We start from the raw sequence: 23,791 nt of genomic DNA on the forward strand, positions 1-23,791 counted from the left end.
TACGGCGTCGCGGGCAGGGCCCGCCGCGCTACGGCGGGCAAGGCTGGGGCGGCGTCAGCGGGCGCGCGGTGCCGGCTCCAGGGCTTTAAAGCAGCGTGTAAGCTGAGATGCTACCACAGACAGCGGCGCGGCGGCGGCCGCAGCAGCAGCTCCCCGAGCCTAAAGGGGCGCCCGCCTTTCGCTCCCGCCGCGCCGCGGGGCATGAGAGCGGCCGCCCCGCGGCTCTACGTACCCGCCGGCTTCCATGGCGACGTCCCGCGCTGCCCGCGCCCTCCTCCTTCTCCTCCTCCTCCTCTTCTGCCTGCCGGGGCTGCGGCTGGGGGCGCGGGGCGGCGGGCAGCGCCCGCGGGGCTGCCCGGCGCCGTGCCGCTGCGAGCAGGAGGGCATGCTCGTCCGCGCCGACTGCTCCGACCTGGGGCTCACGGCCGTGCCCGCCAACCTCAGCGTCTTCACGTCCTACCTGTAAGTGTGGGCAGCCCGCGCGGGCGGGCCGGGGAGGGGGCACCGGCGGCCGCCCCTGCGCCGGCAGCGGCGGGGCGGCCCCGCGGGAGGGTCCGGACCGGCCCTCGGCGGTGACAGGAGGTGCGCGGGGTCTGTGCGTTGCCGCGCCGCTGCCTGGAGAAAACACCCGACTTCAAATAAGTTTCTAATCGCTTTTTAATCAGCGGGCGGGTTGTAGAGCGTTTATGGGTATCTCGCTATCTCGGTGCCCGGTCCGGCGCCTGGAGGATCGCTGTGTGATGTGCCGTTTAGAGGGTAATTAAAAGCGATTGCAACAGCAGAAACTCGATTAGATCTGCAGGGACGTTATCTTCACCTTTGCTTCCCGGGACAGGGCTTTGAACTGCGGTTACTGCTGATTTAATCTTTAACAGATCTCCCCTCGGGTTGAGGAAAGGCAATAAATAAAGCGAGCTCCCAGGGGCGGGCAGCGCTCGGAGACCGGTGCGGTACCCGGGCGGCCCCGCGCTGCCGCCGCGGCGGGCAGGTGGCTGTGCCCCGAGCCGGGCCCGGGCCGGTACCCCCGGCCCCGCCGGAGCCCTCCCTCTGCCTCCGAGTACCCGCCTTACGGGGCATCCCCGCCGGGCCGGGCTGTGGGGCTTGGAAACCCTTCTGCATCTCGGGCGCGCTGAAGTACAGCGTGTAGGGACAGGGACGGCAAGAACGGAAAAACTTTGTATTAACAAAAAAACACCCAAAAGTGGGAGGAAACTTTTTCTTTGTTTCCTTTTGGAAAGAAGACTCTCTTGGATTTGTGTGTTGAAAGTGTTGGTGAGCTAAAAGTCTTACTCCAGTGCCCTCCTTACTGATTTCATACAGTTCTTTGTGTTTGCATGTCCAGTAGCTTGTTAATTTAATACTTATCCTCCATATCCAGCATACATATGTCTGTTTCTGAATGTATTTGTCCATCTGTATAGCATGTCAACATGCTGTTGTCGTGCTTGCTACTATGGTTACTGTAAGGATGCTTTCACAGTATTGTGTCTGGGACACTAAAGTCATAAATCTGAACTCACTTCTCTGTTAATACCAAACTTCAAAGGACATAAAACATGTTGCGTCTGAGAAGGTAGATTAAACTAAACAAGAAATGGCCTTTCTAAAAGAAGTACAAACATGACAACAATCGCAAGGTAGAAATAAAGTGCAACTAATAAAATCTAAGTACTAAGTATATGTTAAGGGAAAGCTTAGTTTAGTGAAAACAGCATTGGTTTAGAAAGAGGATGTGCAGCTGAAAGACTTCTCTAAGTATTATGCATGTAAATACTGCTCTGAAATTTATCTTAATGAGATCAGTTATAGCTTATTTTATTGTAAACATTTCAAAGTCAAAGCTATTAGTAATGTTAAGAGGCAGGAGTCAGTGTTACTGAATGACCATTTACAGTAGAACTTGGGCTACATGTAATAAAGATACAATATTTAAGACACATACAAAGTCTGCCACTGATTTCAAACATAGCAGGTCAGGATTTTGGGTTTGCACAAGACACACTGTTTTTTGGTGCTTTGGAAAGTCATGAGCAGAACAATAGATGATGAAGGTATAATGGCATATGTAAGCTGTGCATATCCTGTGTCAAGAAGTAGATGCCCTAAATTCATGGTTGCTTAGAGGAATGCTAAAACTGGAAAAACTTTAGAGAACCCACTGTTTGACTTTTTTATGAAGAAAAAGGGAACGCAGATATGCATGATATGTCAAAGCACCACTGCTGTGGTGTTCTGCTGTTGAAAAGATATATATACCTCCAGTAACCTGCTTCTCAGTAGGATTGTGATCTGGTCTGCGCTTTAGTTTTTAAAGCCTCTTGTCCTTCAGCAGAGGAGTGTATTTCTCTGGTCAAGAATTCTGTGCTGTCCAGTAGTGTACACCCTGAAGTAAAAAAACCCCACTGTGGGACAGGCAGATTTTTAATGACCAAGGATGCAGTCATGCAGTATAGCAGTATAAAAGACTGGTGCATACACATAGGCAGCTACACTTACCCCTTTCCGAATTTACCAGCCTGTTATCCTTGGATTGATTAATTATTGCCTAATTATGCAGAGTTGTAGCTCCTGCCTGCCTTCTGTAAAGAACTGTCCAGTCTCATTTTCTGTAGATGGATAAGCAATGGCAAATTTTAAAGCATGCCTGCTTGTTATAGAAATGTTTGCCTCACTGAGCGTGGTAGTGGCCAACCAGATGCTCCTTGATTTCCCCCCCTCACCCCCAAAAGCAGAAACGTCTTTTTGCGCTGTGACAGTTTTTACTTCATATCAAAGCAGGAGATTAAAACTGCGTACTCACATTAACTCTCTTTCCAGCAAAACCCCCCATCTTCTCTAGTCAGTTTTGTTCTTGCACAGTAGACATATCTGGCCAAAAACAGTCTGTGGTACTACCTTGGGTTAAGTTTGGGCTTTTAAAGTCTTTTTTCCTAGATTTCTGTCATTTTTATCTTATCTGGACACTTGCATTTAAAAAAAAAAGTAAATGTTTTCTTGGTGTGCACTGGAAATTGTGTGAAAAGTTGAAATGCCAAGGCCAGTAAGGTTTGGTTTATGTTGGGACAAATGTGTACAGAGCATGCTATATTATGGTGACTGAATTTTGCATGTTTTTTGTGATGGTGCTCCTGCAGCAGAGCTAAATGTACTCTACAGATGGACCTGCCTCACATTTCTCCATTCTCATTTATATTCCCGGCAGCAATTCTTGCCTCCCATCAAAAATCTTTATTTATGATGATGTGTCTCCTGCCATGAACTGTTAGACTTTTTAAGAGCAGACAAGGAAAATCCAGGAGTTTCTTTCCATTCCTTTTTCTTCATTTACTTTTAGGCTAAATAATGTACTCAATGTATTTAATGCAATTCCTGTTGAAATAAATGTGAATTCCATGTTCTGATGAAGGGCAGCACTGAGTCTCTGTTTCAAATTAAGAACATGTCACTTTCCTATCAGTACACAGTGAAAAGAAGAAGCCAGCATCTACAGGTCTCTTCCACATGGGACCCTCATTAATTCTCAAACCAAGCCTGTGAGTTAGTGAAATATTGTTACCATTTACTGTGATGTGGAAAACTGAGGCAAAGAATGGCTTGCTCAAAGTTGGAGGTAAGGTTTATGACAAAGCCAGTAATTAAAGCCAGAACGGCTTACTCTAACTCCATTCCTTAACCATAGGCTTACCCTACTTCTCCTAAATAATTACTCATTTAAAATACTGTAAAATCTGGCAACTTCTGTTGAAGAATATTAAGTAGGATGAGTATTAAAAAAAAAATCTGTTTTCATATCTCATGTGGTGACAGTATAGAAGATAGCTCTTAAAGATTTTGGGGGTCTCTGTTACGTGCCTGGATAGCACAGAAAAGTAAATTTATTAAAAGTACCAGGGCTGTCTAACAGTTCAGATGCTGTGTTCTTTGTGATCAAAAACTCTCAGTGATAAACTTAGTGGTATATTTTAAGTGGAATATTAAGTGGAATATTTTCGTAATGTTACCATCTTAGATTGACATAGACGTGCATGCATACGTGTATAAATATTGCAGCATATGGCATGTTACCTTTTACATTACAGTTTACTTAATGAGTTATTCTGGGATATGTGTTATTTGCATTTTAAAAGTTTAATTTTCAGTACATTGTAAATATGCATAGTAACATTTGGGAAAATCTGATTCATATAATTTTTATTTCTTCATAGAAATGATTAAGAAAAAACTATTTTTCAAAACTATGATAACATTGATAGTATTACAGTAAAACCTATGGAGAAGAAATCAGCGCATATTATAGGGTTCCTAACATATTCGTCTTCAAATAAATTGTAGCCTTCTGCTTCATTCATTGCCATAATATTGTATTTGATGATAAATATTCCTGTAAAGCATAGTCAAAACTCTATAAGGTATCTGAAAGTGTTTAAGACTACTAAACAGAAAAAAAATTACAAAGAATTTGGGAGAAAAAAGATTTACTTTTTGAAGGTTAAAAAGTATATTCCCAGAAATTAGCTACACTTCTGAAATAAGAAAAATAGTGTTCCTGTGTCAGAATACCCAAAAGCATTAAGACCAAACCTTTAGGGTAAATTTGCACTATTTTAGTCGTTCTGATCTCACAGTGCAAACTCAAGTCTTGTCTGCGTCTTCATCTGAGGTATCTTGGGAATGACCATAGTTTTTCAAAGAGATCAAACACCAAGGCATCTTCTTTTGAAGAAGCAAGCTTTATAAAGTCTCTTACAACTTTCAGATCCCTTGCCAAGATTTAGGTGTTAGGTAGTTAGTAAAATGTTTGCCTTTTCTGAGAAAGTACTTCTTTACATAGCTACAAACTTTATAAACCATTTTTGTGCCTTTCTACTTGAAATAAATCAAATGTTGGCCATATGGTTTCAATTAATAATCTGAGCCTTGTCCCAGTTGAAGATGAAGGTGAATCCAGGTCCTGGATTTAGAATTTAGTGTTAAATTCCCCTTTTGAAAAGAAAACAGGGCATTTCCTCTCTCCTCATGGCAATAGGAGGTAAGCAAAAGTAAAATGTACGCATAGATAAATTAGAGGTACATAAAAACTGAAGAAGTAACAAACTATTTAAAATTCATGTGTCCCAGTTTTCAAGGGATTTGCTTTAAATTTCAAAACATAATGTGTCAAGTCAAAGTCAGTTTCTCTGTGAAAAATTTGGATTAAAAAATTATTTAAGAAGAGAATATCACTCTTACCTACTTGAGAATACACTGCTAAAAATCACTCTTTACACTACTTCCTAAAGAGCCTTGTGCTGCTCAGTATGGGGAAAAAAAGTCACTCACACGCTACCTCTCTCCATTGTAGCATTTGCTCTGTGGAAACGCTGCGTAAATTGACAGGGAAAAGGAAGCTGTCTTTAAGCTGGTAGAATGTAAGGAGCTGGCAGGGTGAAGGCACCTTCAATTTGGTTTGGTATCTGAAGTGCATAGGACAATTGGCTGGGCAGAGGGAGCCTGACTCCAGCTGAGAACGCATGCACTGGGCTGACCTTCCCAGTCAGCATGCCAGCAGAGATTAGACTTTCCTCAAGTGCTCCCTTGTTAACCCAGCCTTTTCTCCGATGTCATTTGTCTTTCAAATGCTTAAAATTGCTACCTATTTTGCAGCAGTCCAGATTGCTTTCTTTTATTCTGTTTGTTGGCCAAGATAATATTTCATCTGCATGCACTGCTTTCTTAACTCTCTATTGGTTATTTAAATGGTCTTGATTAGTACAATTTATGGTATTTTCCCTGACTTACTTCCTTGAACTGTCCAGCAGATCTGATTCTTTTCCCAGTAAAAATCATGGTAAATAAGGTGTGGTTCCTTTGGCTCCAAGTAAACTGACTGAGGGCAGAACATGATGTGGTGTTTTTGACATACCAAAACAGCTTTAGACTTCAGTTAGAAGAAAATACCCTAACGTCTTTAAAAAGAATGAGATGTGATCAAAGCATGCTTACTCCTCAGAGATTTAGCAATTCATGTGGCAAATCCTTATGCTACATGCTCTGTACTGTTTGCTGAGAAGACCTGAGAAACTTTTGCACAATTTTACTGATCAGATGTGAGAAATTTAATGCCTGGAGAATTATGAAACAAATAAATGTAGCTGGAGAGGGACAGGGCCTGAAATTATGTTACTGTTACTTGTTGAAGGAGTGCTACCCTCTTCTCTCTCTTGGAATCAAGGTTTAAATGAAAAATGCACAAAACTTAAAACAATGAACAGCTTTGACTATATATGACAGTAACTCATGTACCCTGTTTTTAGTCCCAAGAAGCACGCTTTTTTTCTAAAAGGTTATGGACAACAGCTTGGAATTTTTGAATTAGAGACCTTGGAATGAGTATTAAAGCAGCGGCACCCAAGTAGAAATACCATCCTGGAGTGTCTTTGCCATTTAGATGAAAAGGACCCCCGTAAACTGCTGCTCGGAGAGGTGTGATCGCCCAAGCTGAGAGCGCACAAGCCAGCTAGTATTATACTAGGCACCAGCAATACCTGGAACTCCAAGCAAGAATGAAATGGGATAGCAGGGCAGATCCCCAGGGACTGTTACAGTATGTCCCCAGCTTGATATGGCCTTCGCTAATCCCAGTTTTATTTTTTTTGCTATGTTTTACTAAGTTTTAGATATGAGTTTGGGGGTTTGGGGGCAGTGGCCACAGCACTAAGGCCCATCCCAGAGAGGACAAGTTGTATTTTCATGGCTGGAGATTGCTGCAAAAAATAATTATTCTGAAGTGTAGTGTTATCCAACAGTGATAATTATAATAACCAGCCACTCCCAAATTAAGATTTTATTGGTAACAAATGGGCTCTTAGTTTGGGCCCAATTGTATGATTTGGCTCCAGTCCTTCAAATACTTATCCAGATACTTAACTTTAGTGTCAGGAATGGTTCCACTGAAATCATATGTGCAAATGTTTGTCGGATCAAGGCCTTGAATAATTCTAAAACAATTATCCCCTTCCCCAAATACCAACTTATTTGTGTGGAGTAGTTTCACTAAGATTTTCTACTACACTTGTTTAAAAGCTCTGCCTTTCAAAATTTTTCAAAATCTTATGTAAAATGAATATTTAGTTTAATCAGGAACACACTGTCTTTCAACAGTATTAAGTTACGTAATTGCCATTAAGTAATTTTAAGGACATGTTTTTGATAAAAAATTGCTAAAAATTTTTACATTATAGTATAAAAATATAATCTTTTTGTACAGGAGATATGTTATTTTATGTGTGGAGATGTGTGTATAGGTAGGCTTTGGGCAAATCAAAAAAAGTATATCAGCCTTAAGCAGTACAAACAACTATAGCTCCCACCACACCAAAACTCTCCTCTGTTTTGCAGGCACTTGAATAAATGCTTTCTTTTTTTATTGAGAGTAACTATGCTTAGTAATATTACCAAACTTAAGCATTAAGTACTTAAGTAATGCAGAAGTATTTGCTGGATTGGGAGTTAATTTGAATAATGATTGTATATAAACTTAACCCTTTAAGTCTTTTTTTTTTTGTGCTTGTATCATACAACTTTTCCCATGAAAAGTGTACAATAATTTGATGCTGGTATTTATGAAGGGGAAGTAGGAGGTAGAAAAGTAAAGCTGGTGTTTAGTACTGCTACTTCTATATTTTCTTCAGGTTTTTTGCTGTTAGTTCCTTTACCTCAAGCCTGCTTTGCTTGAGGATGGAATAGTTAACAGAACTGGTATTACACAGAAATAAAACTTTCCTAGCCCTTGTTTCTGCAGCAGTAGGCGTCTTACGATGCCAGTTATACCATGTCTTCTGGATCCTGTGATAATATAAATGCTAGTCAAGTGACTGAGAGAACAGATGTGAGATGATGTCAGCATTAAGGGAAGTGTAACTGCACTGATTTGGCATTCACTGAGTTTGTAAATGAGTCTCTGTGTACCCTGAGGGGAGAAGCAGGTCATAGCTGGCAAAGGAAGCAAGTAAGATAAGACAAAGTTCTCTCTCACCCATCACTGAAAGTTACCTGTACTGAACCACCTTGATGAGTAACTTGCCTTTGGGTCTTTTATCCTTGATCAGTTTGGCGTGGAGGCTGCCTCGGAAATTAAATCTTTCTTGTGTTGGTCTCGCATATGATGAGGTTGCAATTATGTTTGCGGTGGGGGGCAGACCAAGTTGTCCAGTGTCCAGAAATGAGATTCATCCTTATGAAGGCATAGAAACCAAACACCCTGGTTCACAGAGATTGCTATTTTGGAAGCATGAGGAAAGGGCAGGAACTGCTTCTGGGAATAGGGAGTGTGATCAGATAGCTATAGCAGGGATCCAGGTAGCAAGACCTTTGAGTTCTGCTCCTGGATACAGTAACGAAGTAGTTTACAAAGTTAAGCAAATCACGCAAGTTTTCTGCAGTCTTACTCTATATATGTGATGGCTGGGACAACTACCTACATCTGAGTTTGACTGATTTGGTAGTGGCTGATGCATGCTGGAGATCTGTAGATTTAAAACACTTAATGAGGAGCTAATTATGAGTATGACATAGTAAAATAAGGTAAAATCCCAAATGATTTTCTTTGCTTCATAAGGGTGTATGTCTGCCTTTCAGTTTTGCTCATGGCTGTCTATGTGGGCTGAACACTGATATATAAAATTCTTCTTGGAACAAGTGAAGTCCATGCAGGCGTCTGAAAGCAATATTTGACCTGCTGACAAAAAAATACAGGGTCCATGTGATTGGTGCAATATAGAAGTATTGCCTGCACTTGTGCTGAAGTTGTGCAAAGACATGGATTTGGAAGAGGGCCAAAAGAAGTGCAGGTTCAACCCTGTGACCTGACAGGGGTCTCAGAGAGTAAATTCTAGTCCTACAGTGTTCCTGCATAAAGCCTCACCATATTGACTTTAACCTGCAACAGGCACACACAATTACAGGAAGATTAGCAGAGAAGCAAAAAGTGCATTGTGAAGAAAGAGGTGGCAGATGGCTTGGGAATCTGTCTGTATCAGTGCTACAGAGTAGAGAAATATGGGTCTCATCAGGCAGCTCAACCAATTTTAAACCCTCAGGAGAAGTGGCAGTAATACAAATCACAGTTTACATTTGTGCCATGTGTCTGCAATAAGCCTTTCTAGGGTACAGTTACCTTGGCATAGTTATTATCAGAAACATTTGTGACTAACTGGCCCTAGTGGAGATTACACCTAAGTCTATAGTTGTGGTGGGGTGAAGAGTATGGGTTTGCAGTACTGATGCTGGGTGTTTTTAAAAATTGAGTGTGGGGCACTGTGGAAGAGGAATTGGTAGCAGAATAAGGGGTTCACGTGGTGTTATTTAGGCCTAGCACTGAAAAGGGACAATGTGAAAGCTCACGATCTGGGAATAGCATCTGGGAAGGCTGTAAGCTCCTCAGCATATGGAGGCTTCATGTTGCCTCTTACCTGTTGCCGGTACATATGTAGAGGGGTGTGAACTGCCAAGTGCCAGAACTTTGCTTCTTTCTGGCCAAGACAGAAGATGTGAAAAGAAAGGGCAGGACAAGCGTCTTGGAACATCCTGTCTGCCTGAAGGCTAGAAACAGTAAGGGACATAGCTGAACACATTCTTGAAATCTTGAAGTACATGTTTTTAGAATAAAACAAATACTTGCTGAATACTGATAAAGTGAAAAACTTGCATCTAGAATAGAAAAAGCCATTGCGTAGAAACAGATATGTGTGGAAGAATATGGTAGCAGAAGTATTTCTTAGGTTATTTGGATGTAATATTTAAAATAAATCATCATAGGGAATGGAGAAAAAAGACCCAGTGCCAGATTCATCTCTGCATGTCATTCCATGTGTGTAATATAATAGACTTAGGCTAGAAAGACTTCAATTAGTTTTTGCTCTGCTTATACTAGTGGAACTAACTTAATTCTGTGAAATTGGTACTGCTAAAATAAATTTACTTTGAAAAATTTGAAGATTTTGGAAAAGTGTTAATTAATGTAATTAAAATGAAGCATTCACCTCAGTTTTAATGTGCCAACTCTTGACAGAAATGCTTCTGTCGTTACTGTGCATAGTGTCTGTCTTTCTGAAATAAATAAAAGTCAAGATTTTTTTTAGAATAAAAAACATTTTAAGCATACAGCCAAGTGATCATTATTGCCTTGTTTGTGTCAGGATGTAGTCTCTGGCAGGATAGTTGTGTGTGTTGTGTTGTGTCAGGGAGTTGTGGTCAACTGCAGACTTTCCAGCAGTTTGAGGATGGAGGGATTTTCTTTTGTTTTTCTGTCTTTTTGTTGTCGCTGTTGATAGCATTCAGTGAAAAGAGCAACAGATTTTTTTGGAGGATGCTTACACGACACTGTGATACATTCATTCCATTTATCATAGACAGAAAGAACAGTCACACCAAATAGAGTTATCAAAATCGCATTTCTGTACATATTGGTTCCTCATCTGTTCTGCCTTCAATGGCTGTCTCCGGTCAATCTGTGAAGAATCCCGTAAACCTGAAGCCAGATGTGGTCTGTTTTCTGCATTTATCATCAATCATAGATACAGCATCTTGCAGTCATGTAGCTCTATGTTCCTGCCTGTCTGACCATAGAGCAGTGCTGCAGGAGCATCAGATTTCACAAGGAATTTATAATATCCAGATTCACTGGATGGTATTACTTAGTGTTGTATCTCTGTGTGGGAAGTATCTAGGGAAATGCTGCATGCTCTCAACATGCTGCTAGTTTAATCTCTTCTGATAAAGGTTTGTGAAAACTAATTGTGAGCCAATTTGGTTCCAAATGAAGCTAGAACTGAAACTCCTTTTGATGATACGGATTGAGCTCCTGGTATGTCACAGTTAGTTTTATTGTAGAGTTCTGTTGGGTCGTGGTGAGTCTAATCTAAGGAAAATTACTCACTCTTTACCCAAATGTCACCATATGTTGAGTAGACAAACAGATTTGTTTTTCGTATTTGGTGAATGAATAATTACCTAAGTACACAATGATAGTAATTAATTGTAAATGACATTCATTAGTGGTTTTAATTATCTCAGCATGGAGAGCTTCTGTTAAAGTGTTCACAGCTTTTATAAGGCAGCATTAAGGTAGTTGTTCAATAAATATGTCCTGATCAAGATTAGACCAAATGAAAGTAAGCACTCTGTGTATCGTCATGTAACAGTATGAATTTAGTAACTGGATGGATGTCCTAGCCACAGAGGAATAACAATGGAAAGACATAAAGGAAAAAAAATACACCTTAGCAGCAAAGCATTACGTCAATATTCTTTCAGTCAGTAATATCACTACTAGCATTAAAGATAAATGAAATACATGCTTAGCTGTAACAGCGTGAAACAAAATCAGACATGAAATAAGCCTTCTGGTTTTCCTTTATCTGTAAAATGGTGGTTTGTCAGAAACAATTCCAGCAATTAAAATCTTCGGTAATCTACCATTTATTAGCAGGTTTAGACATTAATCTGAGTGTTCCTCAGTGCTATTAAGTCTGTTCACAATGAAATGCCTTGGATCAGTACTAGCCAGTGTGATGCTTTGGAAGATGAGTCTAAAGAGCTGAGAAAGCAACTAGTGTATTTCTGTGCTGTTTAACTCATGGAGCAGCTCCTGGCTTACTAGGCAAACTGAGGTCTTCAAACAGTGTGACAGGCAAACACCTGAGTCAGGCCACTTGGGTGCAATTAGAGCAGGCCTGTTGCTACTGCGGTGACCTTGGGTGCACTTCAGGAACTTATGCTTCAAGACTATGTAAGCTGACCTGAAAGAAACAGCCCAGGGCTGCACCAGGTGGGGAGGATGACACAGAACAAAGGGAGCTCAAAATTTTTCTTTATGCAGTATGGCACCGTTATTGATGAAGATGAAATATGAGGTAGAATTTCTCAGTAGTTATAGTATGAGAAAGAGGCTTTGAAGTTGCATACTAAGATGATTCTACAGTGCTGCTTCAGAGTGTTTCTTGAGTAAGTATTTTAATGATGTAATATATGTATGTTTTTCACTTCTAGTTAAAAAAAAAACAGGTTTTGAATATTTTGTCATGTGTCAGGGCAAGTATGAAGAAATAACTGCACAGAGATTGATCTCAGTGCACAGGGGTTTAAATGTGGAGAAAGAAACCCCAACAACATTCAGATATCTGCCTTTCCTTTTACGTCGTCATCCATCAGAATAGATAATGCAGCTCCTGTGAAATCAAGAGTTTAATTTCCTATGAATATTTTTATTTCTTCCATATTCATAATAATCTTGTTGACCGGGTTGTCTCTGACTGTCAGAATTATTAAAAATACATAATTAAATGTTCTGATAGGCAAGGTGATGGTTAGGTTTACTGCTGGCATGAGATTATAAACTAATTTTAAAATTGTTGTAAAGCACTCGGAGCACAGATTGCATTAACATAATATATTGAGTATTAACATATTAACATAAGACACAGTATTGATGGATAAAAATTCAAACTAGACCAAGAAAGTACACGTTAGACCATGGAATAATGTCTTCAAACGTATGACTTGGAATAGACCTGCAATTTTCAATAAATAAATAAATAAGACTTTAAGTTTCCCGCTGTAGAGAAACAAGCTTGAAATGTCACCATGTAAGTATATACGTGAGGCTAAGTAATATTAAAATTAATAAAAGATTGATTTTAATGCCAGTTCTGTACCTCATGTTACTCTCTCAGTGTTTCACAAAGTGTGTGATGAAGTTGACTTTGAAAGATACTGGTTAAGGAGAATTCAGTAAGGGATATTGGAGTGGAGTTTATGCTGCTTGTAAAATCCAGGCCTGGCAGGTGTGACTAGAGGTACCTTTTGCTATTTTAAAATATTTTCCTTTGTAGGTTACTTAGACCAGCAACACAGCTCACAAAGAAAACAGAAAAGGCCTAAGGCTGCTTTTTAGAAAAGCAGTCAGCTTGTAGATATCCTGGGAACTCTTCCACTAGTCAGAACTGTCAAGCAAGGAATGTAGGTGTCCTTCTCTGGCTTCTGAGGAGGTTTGCCATATACTGTTGTCTGCCTCTTCAAGAGATGGCTACTTACAGGCAAGTGAGCCCCATTTGGACTGTTCTTCAGCTGGGTCAGTGAAGCACTGTTCTCCAGCTGGGTCAATGAAGCATTGTTCCCCAGTTCTTGAAAAATTATGAAGATCTGTCAGAACTATCAATTTAGTTCAGTAGTTGGAATTGTTGTCTTTTCTTGGATCTTAAAAAACATACATCTATGTTCTTAAACTTTCACATTTAGAAGACCTGGCATATCTACAAGCTTTGCTAGTTCTAGGTAAAGGTCTCTGGTAAGATGATTGGATTTATTATACATACTATGTTTTCTGGAGACACAAACAAATGCAGGCTAATGCAAATGTGCGCACCTTCAAGCTAATAATTTCAGCGGCAGTGCTTCTGTATAGTGCAGAACCTCCATACGCTCATTAAGTCTTACCCTTAAAGTGTAAAATGTATTAAGACATAGAAATCAGTGTATTTTTTCTCAGTATCAGAATCTTTCATTCTGTCAAAGTGGGAATACTTTTGAAGTTCTGTTAAACAATAAATTTTTCCTTGAATACCAAGGTATCCTATATTCATGGGAGTTTGGCAGTAACATAAGTTTGGATGCAGCTGCAGACGTAGCTGTTTTGTGTTTGGAAGGAAAGACGGATGTGACTGGTGTGACATCAGGCAATCCAACTGTGGGGACTATTACCTCCATATCATCTACTCACTGCCTGGTCCCTTCCCAGTAAGTGTCTGTTTGCTATCTGCATCGCTGAGTGACTATACAGCTTTTAAGCCTTCTATCCTTACCATCTTTCAGCTATTAAAGTAGGGAAAAGACACCTTACACTAGAGAACAAGATTTTTCAAGCTTCTCAGCCTACTATTCCAGATCTAGGAAGAAGTTTTTCATAAGATTTTTCTAGCTATTGAGTCTGAATTACATCTCACTTTTTGAAACATCAACTGATAAGATGAAGACGACTATTTCCTTTCTAAGTTGCAGTTGGTAGAACACATACAGGTATTGTGTGTGTGCCTGTGTACAGGCTGGGAAAGAGGTTCTGGCAAATATTTGGGCCTGAGAATATTTATTTTTGCATTGATTTTTATATGCTATATAATTTAAATGTGCCTGGCAGTCACCTTGGAAATCTGCAAACCTATATAACCGCATTGATGAACAAGAGTACGACTGCAAGTGTACTGGCAGTAGACAATAAGGCAGCTGTCTAAATTTGATCATCAGCTCACTGACTAGATTTCTGTCATGTTTCTAGGTCCGTCCACTTTGTGGAAGTAGTTATTGACAAATAAAACTGAAAATTGAGTGGTCTTGGTATCACAGTGAACTGTGTAAGCTCTGATAAAGTAGAATCAAATTATTGAAGAGTCTAGAAATTATAAAGCAATTAAAACGGGCAAAATCAGATTTGAATTATTAGGCAACCTGTATTCTGAAGGGCAAAATAAGAGATTGCAAAATGGATCAGACCAAGGTGATTAAATCTGTATCTCATTCTAACAGCAACCATGCCTAGCTGCTCTGGAGGATATTTAACTGTTACCTTATGAGTGAAATCAAATCCCTGTGTACCATGGTATTTTAATATGTTTGTGAATATTCGTATTCCTGAGAGCACACTGACCCTTTCTAAATGCTGTCAAAATACTAATTTCAGCTGCCTCAAAACAGCAGTTTTTACAGATACCAACAGAGTGCTTTTTAAAGTATTCAATATTGATAACTTTATTATTACAGGAATCTCTTTATTATGAAGAGGATTGTTTCTTATTTTGAAAAGGAGGTATATGTATAGTCTAGCCATTGTATTCATCTTCTTTCTAAACAGAACAGTCTTAATCTTTTTTTTATATCCTCTTATGGTAAGTTTTTTTAAATTCCTTTAGATTAAAGTTCTCAAAATAAATGGTGACTGTTCAGTGAACACAAAATTATTTTTTTTTCTAATTCTTTGCTTACCAAAATAAAAAAATACAGAGTAATCAAAAATCAGTGCCATTGCAGAAGCCAACTTTGAGAGCCAGTTTTGGGTTTTGCTGTAATTACTGTGCCTGAAAGGACAACAGAATGAGGGTGTAGTGGGCATGTTGGGTTCAGTCCAAAGATTGTACTTGAGGGTAAGTCATGAAATCTTATAACGTTGATGGTTTAGTGAAAGAGGGCAGGAAAAGCTTGATTTATATGCTTTATTTTCTGATATGTTCTATCTATACACTTTGTCTTCTGGTCCTGTCAGCACAGAATCTCCTCATACAAAAGCATAAGAAACCAAAATGGACTTTTTCTCCAAGCTGTGAAAGGTAACATTTAGGACTTGCTAGATCTATGAGGAAAAACAACTTAGGAGAGGTAGACCACCAAAAGTGAAGTTCCGAGGTGCCAGCATGTGTGCTGACTCCTGACACTCCCAGCTCAAGCACAATTGCTGATTGCATTTAGCAGGGAAGAGCACTGGGAAAAGAACTTGCTTTCAGCAGCCGAATTCCTTGAGTAGGAGCTGCTTGTCTTTGCTAGTTAACTTTCTGAATTCACAGAATGGGAAGAAGATACTGCTCAGAATTTTCTGGAAGATTGGATTTGGAATAGGAAACTCAGAAAAAAAGTGCTTCCATATTAAGAGTTCCTCTCCAACACAGACAGTTTAAGATGTTCATGTTGGCTTTCCTGCCTCGAAGCCAATTGTTCCCACCCTCCTGCTCTGGGCTTCGCCTCTTTCAGCTGTGCTGACTCAGCTGTTTGTTGGGCTGTGCTCCTAAGCAGATCTGTGAAATAATCCAGTTTAAAAAGAAACACATACAGAAAACCATAGGGATGGGATTTGCTTATGTTTGATTTAGTTGTAGTCATGTGCTCATTAGCAAAAGGCTTTTGCCTTGATTGATTGGGTGTACTTGATAAACATAGCATTTTGTAAAAATTCCGTTGGAGGTGCTGATAATATGTACAATGTAAATTCTGGTGACTATTCCAGATGAGTCTAGAATTCAGCAAAACTGAGCAGGTAAATGTTCTCAGACAACTTGATTGAGTTCATTTACAGTGGTTCAACTTAGTAGTCAACGGAGAGAAAAATTTTCACCCAGACATAGCTCTATAAAAACAATTGCAAAGAGCAGTTCTTGAGTTTGAGAGTGAAGTAAGTATGAAGCTTATACACCAAATAATTTCAAAATAATGACTGAATAAAAAACTTTTCCATAATTGGAAAAAAATACCCCCTCCACTCTGTATCAAAGTACCCACAGGTAAAACGTTTTGTCTGCTTAATGGCAAACTTCACCTGATATATATATATATATATATATATGCTTAGCCCATAGCCCACATGAGACCATGTTTAAAAGAGTGAAAGAAGACTCATCAGATATGAGCTTACAGTTGAAAATGCCACCTTACTCTGAAATAGCCATGAAATATATGATCCAGAGCAGAACTTCAACAAATTATTTGCAAGAAGACTAATTATTATTATTACGCCATGGAGAACAATATGGCTTGTGTGTATATACTAGACACCTTTGTACAAGAATTATTTCATTCCTTTAGACACTGTGGCACTCTTACGATGCAATAACAGGAAAAAAAAGCATTGTAAGAAGTGATTGCAGCAGCTAATTTCAAATATATTTGCTTTTTTTACCTTATTCCATATGCAGAAAGGGAATATTCTCTTCTGCCTCCCAGCTGCCCTTGCTTGCTTTGAAAATCAAGCCAAATTCTGCATCCCCAACCAATGCTTGACAGGTAAAACAGATAAAAATACGACAGTCACATTTAGTAGGTTATCATCTCATACATCACTTTACAAAAAAAAAACCAAAAGGTAGACTTTTTTGTGTTTCTAAAAAACTTAAACCATTCTCCAATTTTATGTTTCATTTCTCTAAAATTCAGGAATGCCAGAACTGGTACACTTGGGGCACTATAGAAAATGTACCTTTATAACTATGAATCATCTCATTGTGTGTCTGTTGCAGTAGCCAGAGACTGCACTTTACATGAGACGTACGCATGACAACATTGATCAGAACTTTTTTTTGTTACTAAGATTAGTATTTTAACATTTTCAAGCCAGTTCTGTGTTTCTTGATTGCCAAGTAGCAAATCCCCCAAATACATTTTATAATCACGTTCTATATATATAGCATTATAAGGAATTATATTAAACATATAACAAGATTAGTAGAATTGTATTTTAAAACCTTGCTTCTCCTACAGAGTGTTTAAGGCAAAGAAAACTGTTATATATACCTTTGTAAAAAGTGTTTCTTAAAATTGACTTTATTTGTTTTACAGTTTAGGAAACTCTGCAGGTAGCCTTAAGAGCCTGTTCAATTCATTATCATTAAATCAACAACCAGAGCTTCTTTCTGCCATTCCCTGGCAGGATTAATGGATTTTGGCATGATTTGTGCATTTAACAGTGAAAGCTCTTGCTGGGTAAGCTAGTAAGCTTGACTAATTCTCAGTTGTGCTAACTTCATAAACCTATTTTAAGGTTTTAACTTTGACTAAAGATTAAAGGTAATGACTTCACGCTGCTACCTTTGAATATATGATACTCTAAAATGATTATGGTTAATAAGTGTAAATAAAATATTGAGTATATATTGTATGGTACACATATGAAAATATGTATGTAATGGATATTTTACAAAATCCTTTAAACTGTCATTTTTGATGGTTTAAAATGAGATTCCACAAAACAAAGGATGTATTAATATTAAAACACCTGCATATATTTAAATGCTTGAAATATTAAATAATACAAAGAATTTGTAAACTCCATAACAGGAACAGATCATTTGTATTTCAAAACAACTTACACTTGATTCAGAAAAGTGAACAATTCTGATTTCATTTGAACTAAAGCTAGCTTGCTCAGCAGAGCCATTTTAACCTGTAAAGCATTCCAGTTACTGTCGGGTTTTTCACCTTTCCAGACAGCCCTAGAATCAGTATTCAGAAAAGCCTGAGGAAAGGAGAAAAGAGAGGAAAAAATATTTTCAGCCTGTCTGACAAGACTACATAAAAAGCTCGTGATCAAAGGGTCTTAAATACACGTTACTGGTGTGACAAACAACATTTTTGTCCCTTTATTAGATTTATTTTTCTTCTGAAAACTGCAGTGGCCAGTGTATAGTTTGTGAAAGAAAGCTGGCAGGGTTGTATTCTTTGATTCCTAATTAACACCTTCAGTCTCATAAGAGAACTAACAGAAATACCATAAAATGTTGCAGCTGCATTGTTATTCCGCTTGGTTGGTTTGTTAAAAGTCGGCTGGGCATTGGCAGCTGCAATAAAGGAAAAGCTAAATGGATGTTTTGTATTGTGCCCACTGAAGTGAAAGAAGGCAACCATTTTATTTTCAAATGGGCAGCTGCATAGTGATGTTTAAATGGAGCTAAATGTGAGATTTACTGTTAATTTATAGTAATTGGTTATAAATAAAGTAGCAGTATAGCTTGGCTTTTATCTATTAAAGCCATAGAACATGAAGGGAAGTGAGTTATGAAGGGTAAAAAGTGAACAGTAAAATACTAGAGTGATAGAAAACGCTGCTTAAAGGAGTTACTTAGAAGGAATAATGATATTTGGTTTTGCAATGTAATGTAGCAGCCACCTTGGAAGCAACTAGTCAAGCCATTCTTTAGATCGTGCTTTGAGAAGTAAAGGTGGACATTGCTTTGTCCCACTATAGTGAAAACCAAAATTTTAATGCTGGGATCAGAATCAAATGTAACTCTGCCTGGAGAGCATAGGTTTGTATTTTGGGTAGTAGAATAAAGGAGGCATTTAACTCTGGTCAGATAAATCTCACTCACGTTCAAAAAATGCAATTAGGGAAATATGTAATCAAATTTCATCAAATGCTAGCTGAGGGGTTACCAGTTCTTTCCTTGCACAATGACTGAACTAAAGAACTTCGGTGTCTGTGTAAGAACCATTGTCCCAGCCCCAGAGACTGTTGGAAACAGAGTCCAGACTGGCCGTGGGAAATACCTACATATTTGACACAGGCCCCATTTCTGAGAGAAAAGGGGGTGGAATAGAAAGTATGGAGATTTTACTGTTGCATTCTAATCAGCCATGATCTGCCTAATTTGCTTTGATCAGGAAGATAAACTAATTTTCTTATAGGCTGGATAAAAGTAATTAGCAATCCAATGCTTTCATGTTTTTGAAAAGGGTAAAGAAAAGAAGAGCAGAACTTGTAATGATGGGAGCAAAGTACCCCTTTTCGGCTCATCTGAAAGCATTGTTAGTTGAAAATAGGATGGTGCCATAGGAGAGAGGCCCTGATTAAGGTGGCTTTATGGGCGGGGATGTCATTGTACACCATGATCTATGATGCTATCCAGCTAAACATTTCTGGGGATTAATTACACATGAGTTTTAGTATATTTAGGTTCTGTTCTGGTTTATGGAAAAAACATATCCCATGTAAACAGTATGTCTGCCATTCTCTGAGGATGCTGTTTGATTTCCCAAGGCATTTTGGTATCTTTCTCCACAATCACATTAGAATAATTCAGTGGATAATTAAAGTCTGGATCTGCTGCTACCATAAGGCTTTAAGATGAGGATTTCTAAGGCCACAGAGTGAAATCAAAAACACCATAGCCATAGCCAAAGCCAAACTACTGGATATCCCCATCTCCTGATTCCATTAGGTAGCAGCTGTGAGGTTCTGTGGGCCTGAATTGTGACTGTTAGCCTGACACACCTGCTGTGGTGTAGTATGCCTCAGCTAAGTTTTCTGGGAGTTGTTACTCCTCCTTGGCTTTGGCCATTCCATTTAAGTATCAATCAAGATGCCTAGAAAGATACTAAGTTTCACTATAAAACCATTAATATGCAGACATGATGAAATGCCAGGAGACAGGACTGCCATCTTTACCCAGGCAAACAGTACTCACTCAGATAATCTCACTGAAGTCCATAGGCTGCAGAATCCCCCATTTTTAATCCTTCTCTTTAAAATGAAGATTGCTTTGGAAACGTTTATTAGCCATCTTAACTGGTATTAAACTAAGAAACTTTCAAAGAATATGTGTTCTTGTAATTTTTTGTGTTTGCTGCCAGTCGGCAGTCTGGTGCTCTGTCAGTAACATGCCTATTGTCATAAACAAACATCTCTAAATTGTCCATCACACATGACTTAGAAGAAATTACTGGACTGCATTGTTCAGCTTTTAGCTATCTCACTTTCACAAACTTGAATTACAAGGGTATAGAAGATATTTTGGAGGGGCATCAGGGGACTAAACACCCATTCCTTGCGGAAGCCTGAGGGACCTTCCATAAACATTAGGGCCTCACATTTGTACATACTTTTGTGCTATGCAATAATAATGCAGAGAAGAATCATGTAACCTTAGGCTGTACTAAATGAAGGTTAAGGATTACATCTTCCCCCAGGTTTCCCCAGCTTTTGAATTGAGTAGTTCAGCAGGCAGTTCAAACCAGCCTGCTTAATAGTTCTGTCCACCTACCTCTTTGTATTTTGAAAGTTATATTTAAAAAGTCAGATAAGCATAAGGACTCTATTTATCATTTGTGTTACGGTTGTATTGCAGTCCACAGCCATAATTGGGATTATGGATCCACTGTGTCAGGAACAGTTAAAATACAGAGGCAGGCTCTATAAAAGCTTTTGTAGGAAAAAAACAGCTATTTGTGATGAATGGGAAAAACATTTTACGGTGTGGATAGAGAAACAGGGGCATATGTTCTATCTCAAAGACGCTCCTATTAAAAAAAATAATATCCTTTAAAGACTGAGTTTGGAAAATTAATTTCCCCTGCCAGTAAGATGCATTGAATAGTATTTGGGGGGGAAAAAACTGTGTTCCTGTATGATAGCAGTCTTAAACTGAAGTAGATAACAGATTTTTCAGTTGTCTTTCTATGTCCTAAGATATGTTGGCATTGTGAACATCTGCAGTATTTGTATTCCAACCCATGTAATGTCAGCTGCAAAAGCTATGTTGGTTGGAATGTGAGAACATGGTCACAAAAATAAAAATTGATGGAAGAGTTATAAAGAAAAGTAGAAGCTTTCATTGAAATACCATTGAGAGTTGTGGTTAGCCTGGGAATATTTATTGGTTTTGCTTAAGGAGGCAGCACCACCTCATAGATAAAGCATTGACGTGAAATTCAGACCTGTATTCTGTTTCCTTATTGCATTGCTTAGTGCCACAGCAAAATTAGTTCATCTCCCACTCTAGAGTCTCCTCAGCTCCTAAATAGTAGTTAACTCTTTTGTTCATGCTGTTCTTTGAAAAGTATTGCATAATAGGATATTGCTGTAGAAAAAGTGCAGGAGGGAAAAGCCAGCAAGCACATAGTTACCCCTTTTCTTCCCCTACCCCCTACCAATACCCATCCCTCTTGGGTATAAGTGGGCAGAAGGTGCTCCCCTGGTGTTCTCAAGAGAAGAGAGAGCAATTCTGTTTCAGATCTTTGAATTACATCACATTTTCTGTAGGACATAAGCTAGAATGCAGATTCCTACAGATGTTATTCACAAGCCTGAGGAAGGACAGGGGATTGCTTTTGTCCCTCTTCTCGAGTTGCACAGAAATTAGTTTCCTAAATCCTTAAAGTTTTTCAGAATGAAAACCATGAGGAAATCAGAGGATCTGTGACTCTTACAGGAGGAAAACACTGACCCTAATTATGAAAGTTGTCCTTCTTCCATAGCGTTCTGTTCATTACAACGCCGAGGGTTTTTAAAATAACATTCTCATGGTAATATGGAAATACATGACTCAAAATGGTGCAGAAAAATAGATTTACAAGGAATACTTCACACTTCTGTAATATCACTTGTTTCTAGTCCCAAAGGATTCAACACACATCTGAAGTCACATCTACATAGAATTTTTTAGGAAGATGTGTGTGAGCTCTGCCCGTGTTCTGAGCCATCTGGAAACCATCAGCAAAGCATTGAGACTGACCTTACCTGAGCACTAACCTTACCAAAAAGGATGGTTTTTATCTAGTGACACCTAAGAATCTGCATGGGAGAGAAACCTGCTCCATCTCATTGAAGCTAGAGGAGTCTGGCTACAAGACACAAACTCACGTGAAGCTGGGCTCCCTGAGCTCTACTTTCATGAAACACATCCTGAAGTACAGAGAAGAAAGATTTCAAAAGTCTTTGAAAGTGTTGTCACAGCCTAACTTGCATTTGCTTGTGTTAGGGTTTTACTAATTTTTATTAAACCATCCTTACTAAGTATTCTGTATTTCTAGGAAGACCTGCCTATTTATGGTTTTATAAAAGAAAACCCAACAATCAAGTCACAAGTCTTAACATATACTGATGAAAGTAAAGACAACTTCTCACTTTCCCACATAAAGAAAACTAGTTTCTTTAATGAAAAGAAAAGCTTGAGCAAGCAAACAGCCATTACAGTATGTTTCAGATGTTAGAAAACTTAAGTTGTATTGGTGCAGAGAAGGAATCAAGGAAGCAAATTTCTTCACCTAATTTCTTCGCACCACCACTAGTATAAATATATATTGTGCATACATTTTATCTTGTTATTTAGTTGCTCCTGAAGTCAACTGAACTGGTATTCAGCTTCAGATTCACATGCTGACCTAAAATGCAGCTGTGTAGAGTAAGCAGTGTCTAACTCTCTTGTCAGTGTAGTCCTAGTTGTTGGAGAGCATTGACCAAAAAAAGTCACTTATTTGAAGATGAGATAAATCTTTCTAGATTTAACTGACTACACTGGGAGCCCAGAAGCCTGTTTCATGTGCAGACAGCTAGCTTAGGGGTGTTAGGAGCTGAATCCCAGTCTCAGAGGTCAATGCAATTGCCTAAACACAGGTGTCTATCTAGTGCACTCGATTTGCATTAGGGTATCTTAGCTGGCCTTCAGTTGTCCCTTCAAAAGGCAACGGGTCATCTCATGGGTCATAATGTTATATCTGCCAGGGCCATGTGGATGTCTCAGGTAACCGAGGATGTTTTGAATTACTCTAGATGCCTATGTTTAGCAAACTAAATTGAGTCTCCATTCTTTAATGCAGCTGGAGCTTCATTTAGATGCCTGCCTTATGCCATTTAAGGTACTCCAGTTTATCTGAGGTGTCTCCAAGTGGTACATATGATATAGCCTCTACAGGAAGTGCATCCCCTACTGTGTGGAGAGTGTTGGTTGGAACCCAGGTAGGATACCCTAAGTCATCTCAAGAAGTGACCCACAGATAAAAAATTCTGGCCTAGCTTACTTTTAATCAGCCAAGAGCCGTGGCATAGTTCCCCTAGAAATCTTCAAGACACATGAAGAATTGCAGTATTCTTAATGCAGCAGCTTGGGGTGAGGGCAGATTTGGAGTAGAAAAACCTTTTTATTTAAACTTGTGTGATAGGCTTCATATTAGTTTTACAGTGAGTTGGGCTGAACGTGGATGATCTGTTATGCCATATCCAAGCTGGGAAGAGTTTTCACATTTAAATTATGAGATCTCTTCCATTGATAGCAAAAAATGGGTGTCTACATAGGTGGACAATAAGGCAAACAAAAGAAGCAGATGCAAGGTGTAGCTTACAGCCATAATTCATGTGATTTCACATATATAAACCCTTGACTAAGCTTCTCCCTATCAACAGTACTAAAGGGAAGGATAATCTTTGTATGTCTTTGTAAGGGATGTCCAGTGAACTTCACTGATCCCTAGGCTGGGTGTTCTTCATGTTCACAGTAAATCGTCCAGT

The 23,791-nt window shown here is 39.0% G+C and overlaps 1 protein-coding gene across 1 annotated transcript in view; it reads left to right on the forward strand.

The window, feature by feature from the left end:
- The first annotated feature begins 244 nt into the window (after window positions 1-244).
- LGR5 (leucine rich repeat containing G protein-coupled receptor 5) overlaps window positions 245-23,791 on the forward strand; it is a 91,765-nt gene continuing 68,218 nt past the window's right edge. Inside the window, exon 1 of the mRNA XM_068401096.1 lies at window positions 245-462. Coding sequence (XP_068257197.1) covers window positions 245-462 — 218 coding nt within the window. The remainder of the gene's footprint in view (window positions 463-23,791) is intronic.

Source organism: Nyctibius grandis, chromosome 5 (assembly GCF_013368605.1).
Source record: "Nyctibius grandis isolate bNycGra1 chromosome 5, bNycGra1.pri, whole genome shotgun sequence".
Lineage (NCBI taxonomy): Eukaryota > Metazoa > Chordata > Aves > Nyctibiiformes > Nyctibiidae > Nyctibius > Nyctibius grandis.